Raw genomic sequence first — 14,834 nt, 5'->3', positions numbered from 1 at the left:
TACTATCTCTATATTTAAAAAAAATAAAATGTATTAAAAGCACATTTTAGTTCCTATTCATGGTGTCTTTAAGTACCTGGAAGTGCACTTTTTTCACTTATATTTGTGTATTTTATATATAACAGACCTATAGATTTGGATGTTTTTAAATACCATTTATTCCCGTAAAATAAAAGGCTTTGTGAATAAAAAGATTGAGTAAAATTGAGAATGATTCAATGACAAATGCATATTTAACAGTCACTTGTTGCCACCTGGTGGGGTAAAAGGGGTGGGACCATAACTTTTAAAGATTAATTATGCAGTTCCAATGGATGAAGGGCCCCTCAAGAGGTAAAAGCCCAGGGGCCCCTTATAGTCTTGATGCGGCCCTGCTTGTATCATGTCAGAGGCGGCTTTATTACGGTCGGCTATGTGTGTGTGTGCTTCAGATGTGAGCACGAAATCTGCGGGGATTAGTAGGCTAGAATTAATTTATGTGCAATCCCGCGCAAAATTCAGACCGATCACACACTAACACTAACACACTGTCATGAGGAAAAAGTCCAGCAGAATGCGCGTTCGCCGTGCTCAGAGGTTAACCGGGCTGAGTGAGAATATGCCGGTGTGTGTGTCAACTCGCTTTCGGTTGGAGAGGAGAGCGCAGCTGATATCGATACTGTAAAAACTGAGAATCGTATCGTTTCAGATATTCCAGTATCGGTACATATCGAAATATCGATATTTTTGACAACACTAGCGACAGCCCTATTATCCAGTATCCACAGGAATCAGCTGCAGAATTTGAGGTGTTTCAAGTTTTCCCTGGTGTCTGCACCCGCAAGAAATGGACAGACAATGTGCTAATGTTTTGTCTTGATGTCACATTGAAATGGCTTGGGATTAGTTTAAAAAAACGATTAGTTTAATTGACTCAGTGTCGACTCTTCCATCTGAGAGACAATAACTTTATATACGGTGCACTTTCAGATTTAAATAATGTTCAACGCATTGTTACCCGCGATTTTAATTATTCTAGAAATGCATTTATGCCGCTTCAGAGAAGGATTAAACGGTCTGTGGGATTTTATGCCACTTCAGAATCGGTTTCTGTGCCGCGTTTGCTGTGTAAAGATGCCTTAAGACACAGGTCGAGCTGGATTTGCAGACATATTGAGATTAAAGCACAATGCTGTGCCTTCTATATTGGATTCGACAGGAATGGTGTAAAACATGTTAACGTCCCGGAGCTATGCGTTTTATTTTATTGTTTTATTATCATTTTTCTACCAAAACGTAAGCCGTCAGCAGGCCGGTGAATCTTAAATACTGAAATAACATTCCTTTCTTTATCTAGGTTGTTCACTCTCTTGACTTGATATTTGAAGGGTGTGCGGGTGTGGTTTGCACTTATATCCACTGATCAGGCGGGCCAAGTAATCTAAAAATAATATTCCAATCAATAGCGGGTGGATGAGAAATAAATCATTGAATGAATGATGTGACCCTGTGAGCGAATCATCCCGGTTCATGCTTTCAAAACAATCCCTTCCTCATGTGAACTGAGAGGGGAGCAGAAGCTCATTAAATATGTAAATCTTATCTAATCCGTGGGCTAGGATTAGATAAGATTTATGATACTCTATACACGATACTCTGTTTTAACATCGACATCGCGATGTGCGTGTGAGCGATAGTCATATCGCCGGAACATGCCCATGTTGTATTAAGAGAACGGTGGCACCAGGGTAGCACACAGTAAACACAAGTTTGTTGAATGGCTTGTTGCTAGGGCTTGTCCCGCGTGCCTGCACAGTGATTGGTGCGCTGTGCCGCTGCTCACCGCTCACAGCCAACATTCACTGCTAAAAATGCGTGACGAAGCGGACATTTTGTACCAAAAAAAAGTTGAAATCATCTATTTGGGACTATTTCGGCCTACAAAAAGGAGGATGTTGACCAAAAAAAGGTACTTTGCATAGAGTGTCAAAGTTGTGGCCACAAAACAAGGAAACACCAACACTGTTTTACTTTGGCACATTGGCTAAGAAAAGTTGACTTAAAAGATTGTGAACCAAAATGGTTATACGTTGTTTTATAAAAAAAATATATATATTTTAAGTTATATTTTTGTAAACTAATCGTATAAAGCTGCTGTTTTATTTAAAAAATGTGTTCTGTTTTTGTGTTTACAGAAATGTTCTAATTTTGGATTAAAATATGAAGTGACCTTTTTGTCACTTGTAATGAAGCTTGCTTATTAGTAAAATTATTAATATCATGGAATGGTAATTATTGACTTTAGCCTGGATTGATGTCTCTCAATATCGCAATATATATTGTTGGGAAAACATTATCGCAATGTAATTTTTTCCAATATCGTGCAGCCCTACCGTAGGAGTTTACTTCCAAGTCTACAGTGCGGCATACCCTTCAAAAACTGAGCCTATTTTTAGAGCCTTAAAACCAGTGTAGAAAATTATGGAGCCAGAATGGTGACTTTAAATTTGGCATCACAAATTAAAATTGTCATTGAAAACAAAAGCAGAACTGAAAAAGGACACATTGGCATTGAAACATTTGCATTGAAAACAGTTGTATTGGCATTGAAACAAGTATTGGCAATGCAAAAATAAAATAATTAAAATCTTACAATCTTTTATTGTATTGGGATGTATTTGTATTTTTCAATGACAATCTTCAGATTTTTTCTTCATGTCACTCTTTCAGTGAAAGATTTTTTTTACAATGTCAGTTTTTTTTCAATGTCACTGATTTTCAGTTTCAACTTTCTGTCATGGTTTTGGCGTGGAGAGGGGCGGGGTCTGAGGGGAGGGGTAGGTGAGCGTAGTTTGCATATCATTTGCATATAGGTATACTGAAGCAGTAGGCTGAGTGTCACTTTACTGGAACCCGTCGTCAGCTCTAAAGCCTCTGGCATGACAAATGTTCAGTTTACCGGGAACTTCCAAGCCGTAAGTAAGTCTTTTTTTTTATCTGCTTATGTTTATTCACGTGCAACCTGGCCGGCTTGGTTAACTTTTAACGGCGTTATGCGTTTTTTTTTTTCCCGACGTCGACTGGAACATGTAAATTACTAACATTAGCCGTGTTGGCTAACTTAACGCTGGTTAATGCAGGGTCAAATATAAACACCGGTCACCATGCATTTGCACCGAATAAGGCTAAAAGTCCGGTTTGGCAAAAAAAATTAATTAACGTTAGGTGTCTGTCGGTATTCTTGTTGCTGCTAAGTATGAATACATCACAACAGTGGCTAACAGTAACATAGCCTGTGACGTTAACACACATGATTATCAGCAGGGCGTCGGCTGTGTAAGTTACACTACTGACATCCCCAACCACACACACACACACACACACACACACACAGGAGAGCCGCAAGTTCGGCTTAAACGCAGCGTTACACAGTAACTCCTAGGGCCGCGAATGTGCTATCTGTATTTAATGGTGCTCATGTGACGGCACTGGATTGTGCTGTGCTGGTGTGATACTGCTGAACGTTTTGCGTTAGCACGTTTATGAGGTCTTGTGCAGCAGCAATAACACTGGCCTCTAACTCCTAAAGAAAAAGAAAGGAGACATCACAGGGCTGGAGACTTAAAGCTAACTACCATTAAATACAGATAAAAGCACATTCGCGGCCCTAGGAGTAACGTCTGTCTCCGGTGTGTGTGTGTGGTTGGGGATGTCAGTAGTGTAACTTACACAGCCGACGCCCTGCTGTTTATCATGTCAGTGTTAACGTCACAGGCTATGTTACTGTTAGCCACTGTTGTGATGTACTCATAGGCTACTTAGCAGCAACAATATACTGACAGACACCTAACGTTAATTAATGTATTTGCCAAACCGGACTTTTAGCCTTATTCGGTGCATATGCATGGTGACCGGTGTTTATATTTGACCTTGCATTAACCACAGTTAAGTTAGCCAACACGGCTAATGTTGTAATTTACGTTTCAGTCGACGTCGGGTAAAAAAAAACAGCATAACGGCCGTTAAAAGTTAACCAAGCCGGCCAGGTTGCACGTGAATAAACATGTAAATGGCAGATAAAAAAACAGACTTACCTGCGGCTTGGAAGTTCCCGGAAAACTGAACATTTTTCATGCCAGAGGCTTCAGAGCTGACGACGGGTTCCAGTAAAGTGCCGCTCAGCCTACTGCTTCAGTATACCTATATGCAAATGATATGCAAACTACGCTCTACTTACCCCTCCCCTCAGACCCCGCCCCTCTCCACACCAAAACAGTGACAGAAAGTTGAAACTGAAAATCAGTGACATTGTAAAAAAAAAAAAAAAAGTCACTGAAAAAGAGTGACATGAAGAAAAAATCTGAAGATTGTCATTGAAAGATACAAATAAATCCCAATACAATAAAATAATAAGATTGTAAGATTTTTATTATTTATTTGTTTCAGTGCCAATACAACTGTTTTCAATGCAAATGTATCAATGCCAATGTTTCCTTTTTCAGTTCTGCTTTTGTTTTCAATGACAATTTTAATTTGTGATGCCAAATTTTAAAGTCACCATTCTGGCTACATAGAAAATAGCCTATTACTTCTTGTTTTTGAATGTAAAAAAAACACAAACGCCATAAGTTATCCTCGGACAACAGTATAAAAAAAATTAAAAAGCCAGTTCATGACACCTTTAACTCATCAGCACGTTAGTAAAGACTCCAAGACCTGCTCCTTTTCACAAGATGTTGTATAAATCTCTGGTGTCCCCAGAATGTGTCTGAAGTTTAGCTCAAAATACCCCCCTAGATCATTTATTATAGCTTGACCCTAATTTAATAAAATCATAGAATGATTTGCCCCTATTTAGGTGTGAGCAAAAACACACAATTTTTGTATGTCTCCCTTTAAATGCAAATGAGCTGCTCCCCGCCCCCTTCTAGAAAAGGGTGATTCTATACACAAGCTTTGGATCCTCTGTCATCAACAAAACAGACGATTCTCACTCAGCCATAATGTCAGAAATAACCAGTTGTGGAGTGCAGCCTTATACCAGAGTCCAGAGTCAGACACAGATGAAGAGATTCAGGAAAAGATTGCAACTTTTAGACTCCACATAATCTATAAATTGTTGTATAGGTGCTCATGTGGGAACGTAAAAAAGTCTGTCACCTGAATATACAATGCATAATAAATGTGTGTTTATGAATTATACAGACGGTGGGCGTTTTCGGGATAAAACTAACGGCATAGCTCTAGTCTATGTGAATACACTCAGAGACTACGGTAACTTTAGCCATATTATTCATACAGCATTCTATAATAAAGCTTATTCAGAAAGGAAATGTGAAAACATTCACAAAATATGTGCCATCCTTGCTTGGTCTGGATCTGAAGTTAGAACACAAATCATTGGTATTGACCCATCTTTCAGAAACAACTTTTCCACAAATCCAGCCTTGTACTGACCCTCATTGGTGAAGTAGTCATGCGCAAATTGATTTCTTCAGCACATTTACTTCATAAATTGAATTTAACCACAGTGACTCAGATACCGCGAGTCAGTGGAGACTGGCATGTTCGTTGGTTCATCCAATAAAAGATCATTTATAATGTTTTTTGGCACAGATATTATAATACTCTAGCTAGCTGATACAGTGAGAAAACAGAAATGGTGGTCTCTGTGCTTCTCACTCAGGGGTGTGTCTATACTAAAAGGGCAGATCATCAACAGTCATGGGCAGGGTTTCCCTAATCTTACATTGGAGTAGGGGGAAATATGAAACACTGCATTATGAGAGATTGATAATGATTGATGGGGATTATAAAAAAAGTATTGGGTGGATTTTTACCATTATAGGCTGGTTACCATTATAAGCTACAATGTGGATACCAGCTGTGTTGAAAACACCTAAAAAAATTAATTTTGCATAATAGGTCCCCTTTAAAGGGTCATGAAACCCCAAAACACTTTTTTTCAGATGTAAACAGATATGTATAGGCTGCACATAATTGAAAACACTAAGGGTACTCATTAATGGTATTCATTTGTGAAAATAGTTATTTTTGCATTTTCCAGAGCGATTTCTGTCTTCCGGTTTGAAAAGCTTAGTCGGAGAAACTTCACAAATGCTGACGTCGGCGCGGCCTTTTCGGCCCAAGTATGGGCTGCTGGGCACATGCTGACGTCGACCGCTCAGAGCGATTCTCGATATATATTCATGACATAAAGCTCATTCAATCCAATCCCTGCGCTGTAGTATGCATACAAGGTAATTTAGTTAATATGCATGAGACAGTCACTTCTGTCAGGCTCGTCTTCCATCATTATTGTAGAGATATGGTGGGGAAGTTTTGGAAGCAGCGTGCGGAAAAGCCACGGAGGAAAGCTAGGCGTTGTGCTGATACGAAGTAACGTAAGGGCGCCGAGCGAGCTGTAACCGGCACCATCTGTGGAAGCCTTTGCTACAAAGGCTCGGTAAAGTAAAATTCACCTGAGGAATCGCACGCCGAACCTGCAAGCGTTGACTATCTATGTCAGGAGCGCAAAATAACCAATCTGTAATCTGTAGGCTAATGAACAAAAGCCACGTCCGTTTTATTTGTGGTCACAGCCATGCACTAAACCGCATGTGGGCTCTTAGTGAAACAGTGTGCATATTTGGACAGATATAGATTTAGCTGTCGAGTGATAGACAGCGCGGATCGTCACGTCAACCCAGCACGCGTCGCTCTGTGCTTCAGATGCGCAGTCGAGACTAGCCTCAAACCCCTTCGCTTTTACCCCGATCTAGAATTACACATCTCTATCACATCGCATGTTGGGTCGTTCACGTTGTTGGTATCGCTAATCTTAAAGCACCTAATGACACTCCCCTATTTATGCAAACATTCCCTCTTTCCACACAATACCATCCCACCTTTTCACAGTCGACCACTCCCCTTTTAACAAGCCTTTTCAAATCGAAGGTGTGAAAAAACACCGCTGCAGCAGGGGGGTTTCATGACCCTTAAATATAAAAAAGCAGTGAAGTATTCCTTCAAGGCTAACATACTTTACTAAAATAGCTAAAAGCTAATAAAGTCATACTGAAACCTAAAAAAAAAAAATCAATTTTGATTTCAGTGGGCCTTTAAGTGAAAATATTTAGTGTAGGCCTATTTATTGTGTGCTTTTTATTTATAATTTTATTCTGTTTTTCTCTGTTGTCAGAAACGCTGCAGGTGCGTGAACATTTGATAATGTGATTTGTGATAATGTGGTTCTGTTGTTCAGCTGTTCTGTATGTTTTGCTGTTTGCACAGTAAAATAAACCTTTGAAAAAAGTATTTTTAATGGGTCACAGACACTTCAATCATATTTTTATTTAATGCCAATTCAATATTATAATCTTATCAATTAACTGTTAATAATCGATTAATTAGCATCGGTTGTTGATCGGGAAAATTAACCGAAATAGTCCTATGCCATATTCAAATAAAGATTTTAAAAAGTAGGCTAATTGTCACTAATTAAACTAGTAAATGTTCAGCTAATTGTCAGTCTCTTACATGTCTGCATCTCAAGAGATTGCAAACTTCAAGGGGAAACGACTCACCCATACCTAGTTTTCTCACTCTTGGTCTGCAAGATGGGGCAAAACTCTGGGTTTGGGATAAATTCAAGAGCCGAGAGCCCTCGATCGCTTCAGACGGCACGTCAAATAAGCTTATATTGTTTTACTTCATTCAATAATTTGTGTGAACACGTAAAAACAACTACCACAGGTAATCTGACATTTCTATTTATTAAAGATACATTAATTATCACTATCGCCTCAATGTTGTATAGTATCTTTGCGTGGAATTGCAGCAACAGCCATTAGGATTGTTTAGTGATTTGGTCTTAGTGTCTTACGAGTCCTCTTTACTACTCCTAGCGTTTTGTGCAAAAGTTTAGGCTGACACGTCCATTATTTTAAGAGTTTCTCCTAAATCAAATTTAGGAGCTACTTTTAACCTTAAAATGTTTTGTGAATACAGCCCCATACCCGTTATTAACCTAAATATATTCAAATTAGTTGAAAAATGCATCCAAGTAGTAATAATTTGGTGTTTGTTGTCATAACGGTGACAGCAGCGCACAGCTGTTCTGTGCTCCGGCACACTCCGGCTGTCACCGTGCCTGAGCCCAACTGAATCGTGTTCTTGCCCACCTCTTCCAAGCGGGCCAGGGACGGCTAAAAGGTCCATGCCTGAGCACAGTACAGAGTGATCCTACTAGTCAATTGAACAAGACTTTGGGGGTCAAATGTGCTTGGGTCACCTTCAGATCAGCTAGTCTGATACCCTCTGCTGCTCATGGTGCGGATCTCACATGTGTCTCTTTTGCAATTATTTACGTTAGTTTAAGGATATTTGTGGGTGTTTTTGTAAGTTCAAGTACGAAAGAGAACTTGAGTTTGGTGTTTACAAAAATATATGAATTAAATATTGCACATTATTATTAACACATTAATGAATGTGAAATTCAAACCTCAGTATGGTGAGTTGGCAGTTTGGACTCTTCAGTCCAGCACAGAGCAGCTTCACTGCTGAATCCTGCAGGTCATTGTTACTCAGGTCCAGCTCTCTCAGGGATGAGTTTGGTGATTGTAGAACTGAAGCCACAACTTCATACTGCTGATCATTGAGATTACAGGCTGTTAATCTGAACAAAGAGAATACCCTGGTTAAAAGGAATGTTAGTGTGTTGATGTTTCCACCAGATCACATCACTTTCTTAGGTTACCAACTTTACCATGAAATATCATGTTGATTGACATTATGGTCTTCAATCAGTAAGATTAGCTTTAAAGGCTGTTTCACACCGCACGCGTGAGCAGCGTGTCAGCGTAACTACAACGTCATTGCAGCTGCAGACGCGCGAGAGTATTCACACTTGAAGCGTTTGTACAGCGTCACAGCAGCGGCTCCCACAATGCTGGAGCCTATAGCTGTCTGAGTATAACATACTAAACTAAAAGAAAGTTCATTATATTTTCTGGCTAGTTTACTTTACTTTTTATAATCACAACCATACTTTCACCCAAACTGAATAATTAAAACAAGTTTAAAGGTAGGCTAAATCTTCTACAGATAAGTTTTGTTCTCTGTTTTCTTTAATGACATACTCCAGTTACTGTTAAAACACACCACACGTGCTTCTTGTGTGCATTTTGAGCGCTTTTAGTGTGATATTATATTTATTTTGCCATCAAAAGTGTGCTTTCACTTTACACCATGACTGCAGCTGCTAGAACCTATGTAAAAGAAAGTTTATCATATTTTCTGGCTTGTTTACTTTATTGTGTATAATCATAACCATACTTTCACCCAAACTGAATAATTAAAACAAGTTTAAATGGATAAATCTGCTACAGATATTTATTATTCTTCGTTTTCTATTTTGATATACTCCAGTTATTGTTAAAATACACTAAACGTGCTTCTTGTGGGCATTTTAATCTTTTTTTTTTGTGTGAAATCCTATTTATTTTGTCCATTAAAAGTGTGCTTTCACTTAAATTGAGCATCAGGAGCGTCAGCAGCGCAGCAAAAATAGGCTCACCGACGAAACTCCCGCTTCACATGGCCACTGAAAAAAATATGTGCCGCTCACGCTTGCGGTGTGAAACAGCCGTAAGATTGAAGATGATTAAAAAATTGAATAATGTCAATATCAAAAGTATCAAGTATCAAAAATAACAAGTAACTCGTGTGGCCACCAGTTGCTTTAAGTAGTACAATGATTTTAATTCTGATCATTTTAGTTATTTTTTTTTAATCTGTGGATACTTCCTAATTTCTAAAACAAAAATAAATGAAATACAATTAAAATGTTTTTGTCATTACAGAAGATTTATCAGCGGAAAACCCTATTAGACTACATGGGGGCATTATGTACATATTTCATACTCACAAAGCCTTTCTGCAGTTTCTCAGAGCAGGTAACAGTCTCCGTCGACCCTCTTGTGAAGATATGATGTCGTACTTTTTAAGGTCAAACTCATCCATCACCTCCTCTGACATCAGGATTATGTTTGCCAAAGTTGAACATTGAGCAAGAGAAAGACGTCTTTTTTTTGTTCCAGATTGTAACAAATCCTGCATTTCTTTAACAACAGAATTATTCTTCATCTCAATCAAGCAGTGTGACAGATTAATCCATCTTTCAGGACTGACATTGTTTTTTTGACCTCGTTTGAGGTTTTGTATTATTTTATTGATGCTCTCTGGGTTGTTCTCTGTGTGAATCAGCAGATCCTGTAAGAGTCTCTGATTGGACTCCAGTGAGATGCCATGAAGGAATCGAAGGAAAAGATCCAGGTGTCCATTTTTACTCTTCAAGGCTTTATTCATTGCTCCCTTCAGAAACACATCCAGAGGAACATTCCCACACTGAGTTCTGGACTTTCCTGACAGGAACATTTTCAGAACGTCACTGTTCTTGTGTAAATAGCAGAAAAACACATACAGTGCTGCAAAAAACTCCTGAAAGCTCAGATGCACAAAGCTGTAAACCTTCCTGTGATAAATCACAGATTCCTCCCTAAAGATCTCAGTGCAGATCCCAGAATACACTGAGGCGTCAGTGACATCTATCCCGCTCTCTCTCAGGTCCTCCTCATAAAACATCACATTGCCCTTCATCAGCTGAGTGAAAGCCAGTTCAGCAAGTTTCACAATCACATCTCTGTTAGACTGCAGGAGTTTCACCGGATCCCTCTCTTCATACTTCTGGTTCCTCATACTAGTTTGAATGAGCAGGAAGTGGATGTACATCTCAGTCAGAGTTTGAGGGATTTCTGCACTGAGATCTTGATTCAGGATGTTTTGAAGCACAGTGGCTGAGATCCAGCAGAAGACGGGTATGTGGCACATGATGTGGAGGCTTCTTGCTCGTCTGATGTGCGAGATGATTCTGCTGACTTGATGATCATCACTGATTCTCTTCCTGAAATATTCCTCCTTCTGAGGGTCATTGAATCCCTGAATTTCTGTCACACGGTTGATGTAGTTAGAGGGGATCTGATTGGCTGCTGCTGGTCTGGTGGTTATCCAGAGGAGAGCAGAGGGAAGCAGATCTCCTTTCATGAGGTTTGACATCAACACACCCACTGATGAAGTCTCAGTCACATCATGAACTTCCTCACTGTCTGAAAACATCAGTGTAATTCTGCTTTCATCCAGACCATCAAAGATGAACACAACTGTACAGTCATCATAAATCTTTGAGTCCAGATCTTGAAGTTCAGGATGAAAGTCCAGCAGAAGTCGGTGAAGACTGTACTGATGATCTTTAATCAAGTTCAGCTCTCTGAATGGAAGAACAAACATGAAATCTACATCCTGATTGGCTTTTCCCTCGGCCCAGTCCAGAATGAACTTCTGCACAGAGACGGTTTTTCCAATCCCAGCGATGCCTTTAGTAAGAACAGTCTTGATTTTGTCTTTCTTCTCTCTTCTCTTCTCCTCATATCCTAGTTCAGGTGAAGGATTAAAGATGTCATTGCAGTTGATTGGAGTGTCTTGAAGTGTCTTGTAGCTTTTCTCCATCTGTAGCACCTCATGTTCTTCATTCACTCCTTCACTCTCTCCCTCTATGATGTACAGCTGTGTGTAAATCCTGTTCAGGAGCGTCTGATTCTCTTGTAGTTTGAGTCCCTCAAATACGCTCTCATATCTGCTCTTCATGCTGGTTTTGTGCTGGTCTTTGACTCTCTGCAGATCATCCTGCACTGGTTGGTGAGAGTCGAGCTGCAGGGCTGCTTCTGTGTCATGAGGACTGATGTGTTTCTGACAGGAGGAGGATGTGCTGAGACAGGGCACATCTCTGATCTGCTCAGCTACCACACCACTGAAAACACATTAAGAACAAAATACAAAAAAAAAAGGAAAAATTATTTAAAAAAAAAAGAAAACATTAAGTTCTTAATAATAATAAAAAGTAAATAAATTTCAAAAGAGAGAGAAAGAAGGCTAAAATTCTTGGCAGAAAATCAAGCCAAATGTTTCAGTCAATCTCATGTCAATCTTGAGTACCTATAGAGTAGTACTGCATCCTTCATATCTCCGAAAAGTCTTTAGTTTTGTTATATTTATAAAAGATAGATAGGCTGTACCGAGTCTTTCCGAAAAAAAACAAGCGCCTGGAGGCGTATCGTGTGGGCGGAGCTAAAGAATGACGAGCGCACACAAAGCGGATCAGATTCAACTAATACAGATATGATCCAGAATCAGATCCGGACACTGAAATAAATTGAACAGGAGAAGCAGCAACAGCAGGACGTGGTATGTACTGTATTTAGTGGCCTGTCAACATTTGTGTGTCTTTACTCGCAGTTTATGAGGACATGATTCGGTTTATGGACTATTGTATGCGACTAAACATTAGCAGTAGCAAGCAAAACGGTTTTGCACGTCAGACTAGTGTAACGTTATACACAGAACAACAATAGAGTCCGTTAGCGCATTTGAATGACGAAGCACGCTTTGTGAGAACGCTAGGTTTATGTTTGGGTGGTTTTACAATTATCAAACTGACACCTATATTGGTCAGCTAAACAAATGTATTTAAACACACACCATAGATCGCATGCTCCATTGATAAATTAACTAACGTTATACACGATCGTGTTGTTTACTGATGTTTACTCAAGCGACGATAGCCAACAGCATAGACATTTGAAGAAGTTTTACTCACCGCCTGTTTCCAAAGCAGGACCGAACCTTTATCGCTGGGACCGCTCCATCAAAAACACACTTCTTTGGTAACTGTTGATTTGGTGAAGTCCTGTGACAGCAGTGACCGTGGAGATCCGCTTTTGCGACATGACTGAAGCGATGTTGTGAAGCTTTCCGTCATTTCTGCGTTCAAATCGGTTCAAATGCAGCGCTGCCTTCCCGGAATGCTGTGCGGGCGTGTTAAAGTCGTTTGATGTCACCCATAGGAATAAAGTGGAGCGCAGCACGACAGAAGTGTTGCACGGACGACTGGATTGAGTGTTTATTGGCGTGCGTTTCCTCTCTCGCTTTAGTCAGCCTTCCGGGAGAAGAGCCCGTACGACCCATACAAGGACCTTCCGCTCTGTCGACGTCAAGCGGACCCATACTCGAAAAAAAACTCTCGGAAACTTGTGAGAAACCGGAAGGAGTATTTTTGACACAGAAATACTCCATCAAACGTCCAACATTAGTTTTTGAAACTTTGTCTGTTTAGGATGGGAATCCAAGTCTTTAACTGTGTAAAAAGCTCAGTATGCATGAAACAGCATTTCACCCCCCCTTTAAATCACAGATTTTACACTGGTCACAGATTTCTTGTCATATTTATCAGCTGATATCAATCCTGAGATTTAAAAGTTGTTTAGTATTTGCTCTCAATGTCCAGTTTGAGCATTATACTGCCAATTATACTGTTGGGTTTCTCACACAAACCGATAGTTTTGTGTCTTAAGACATCAATGTGTCACTTGGGCTGTCGCGGTAACCACACTATTGTAAAACCGCGCTATTGACAAGCCAACCGCAGAGGAAGGAACGCAACTGCAGAAACTGTGGCAACCGCAGTGTTCAGTGTTTTTTATTTTATTTTATTTTTTTATAAAATATTATATCAATGACACGGAGACAAAGTCCGCACTCATCGAAGAGATGGTGGGAATTGAGGACGAAGCGACCTCGGAAAGTGCGTCAGTGGTTGGAGACGAAGGGCAAGTGGAGGTGCCACCTGCAGCAAAGAAAAAGACTCTTGGAGACTTACTGAAGTCACGGACATCCTCTGCGTCAGCCCCAATACCCAAGAGAGCGCGAGCAGATAACGAGCTCAGGCGCTATCTGCAAGAGGAGTGCATCGACGCCAACGCAAATCCACTGTCCTGGTGGCGCGATAATCAGTGTAGATTCCCGCTGCTGCTGTCCAAAGTCGCGCGCAAATATATGTGTATTTGTGCAACGAGCACACCATCAGAAAGAGTTTTCAGTGCCGCGGGGAATATCGTTACGCCAATGCGATCCTCCCTGAAACCGCATAAGGTCAATATGTTAGTTTTCTTAGCGCGAAACAAAGACATGATCCAGGTCTAAATCACTTTCGTTTTACGCTTAAGTAATATTTTTGTTTGTTCTCTGTATTTTCACATGGTTTGGTTTTCACACATTGTTTTAATTCTTTCGTTTTAGGAACATGCATTTTCTTCTTTTAATGTGATACGTTAAAATGATTTGATTTCTTTTATTTTTTTAAATGGAAAAAGGCATGTTCTTGTTGCTGTTTTGCATTTAATAATAAAAAAAGTTAAAACGTTTCTCTTTGTCAGTTAAAAAGCAACAATTTATGCTACTTCAACAACAGAGCTTTTTATGCAATAAAATCAGGATAAATTATGTTTCTAAAAAATAAAATAATAAATAAATAAATGGCGGTAAAGCCGCATACCACACTATTGAGCCACCCATAATAACCGCAAGGGAAATTTTCTAACCGCGACAGCCCTGTGTCACCACGAGCCACAGGGTTTAAAGAGGGGGTGAAATGCTGTTTCATGCATACTGAGCTTTTTACACTGTTAAAGATTCCCATCCTTAACATAGACAAAGTTTCAAAAACTAATGTTGGACGTTTGATGGAGTATTTCTGTGTTAAAAATATTCCTTCCGATTTCTCACAAGTTTCGGAGAGTTTTTTTCAAGTATGGGTCTACTTGACGTTAATAGAGCGGAAGGTCCTTGTATGGGCCGTACGGGCTCTTCTCCCAGTAGGGCGCACGCTCGTGTTACTAGAGCGAGAGAGGAAATGCATGCCGTAAACACTCCGCACCGCGCTCCACTTTATTCCTGTGGGTGAC

At 39.9% G+C, this 14,834-nt stretch overlaps 2 protein-coding genes across 2 annotated transcripts in view; both read right to left on the bottom strand.

The window, feature by feature from the left end:
* The window catches only part of LOC137089606 (NLR family CARD domain-containing protein 3-like), a 75,648-nt gene extending 63,592 nt beyond the window's left edge, over nucleotides 1-12,056 (bottom strand). Inside the window, exons 1-3 of the mRNA XM_067453196.1 lie at nucleotides 12,031-12,056; nucleotides 9,908-11,845; nucleotides 8,483-8,656 (exon numbers count right to left, since the gene is read on the bottom strand). Coding sequence (XP_067309297.1) covers nucleotides 8,483-8,656; nucleotides 9,908-11,845; nucleotides 12,031-12,056 — 2,138 coding nt within the window. The remainder of the gene's footprint in view (nucleotides 1-8,482; nucleotides 8,657-9,907; nucleotides 11,846-12,030) is intronic.
* Nucleotides 1-14,834, bottom strand: part of LOC137046683 (NACHT, LRR and PYD domains-containing protein 3-like) — a 233,284-nt gene that overhangs the window by 206,706 nt on the left and 11,744 nt on the right. The window lies entirely within an intron of this gene.

This window comes from Pseudorasbora parva, chromosome 2 (genome assembly GCF_024679245.1).
Source record: "Pseudorasbora parva isolate DD20220531a chromosome 2, ASM2467924v1, whole genome shotgun sequence".
NCBI classification, from domain to species: Eukaryota; Metazoa; Chordata; class Actinopteri; order Cypriniformes; family Gobionidae; genus Pseudorasbora; species Pseudorasbora parva.
The sequence above is the reverse complement of the archived record's forward strand: the minus strand, read 5'-3'. Positions and strand labels throughout refer to the sequence as shown.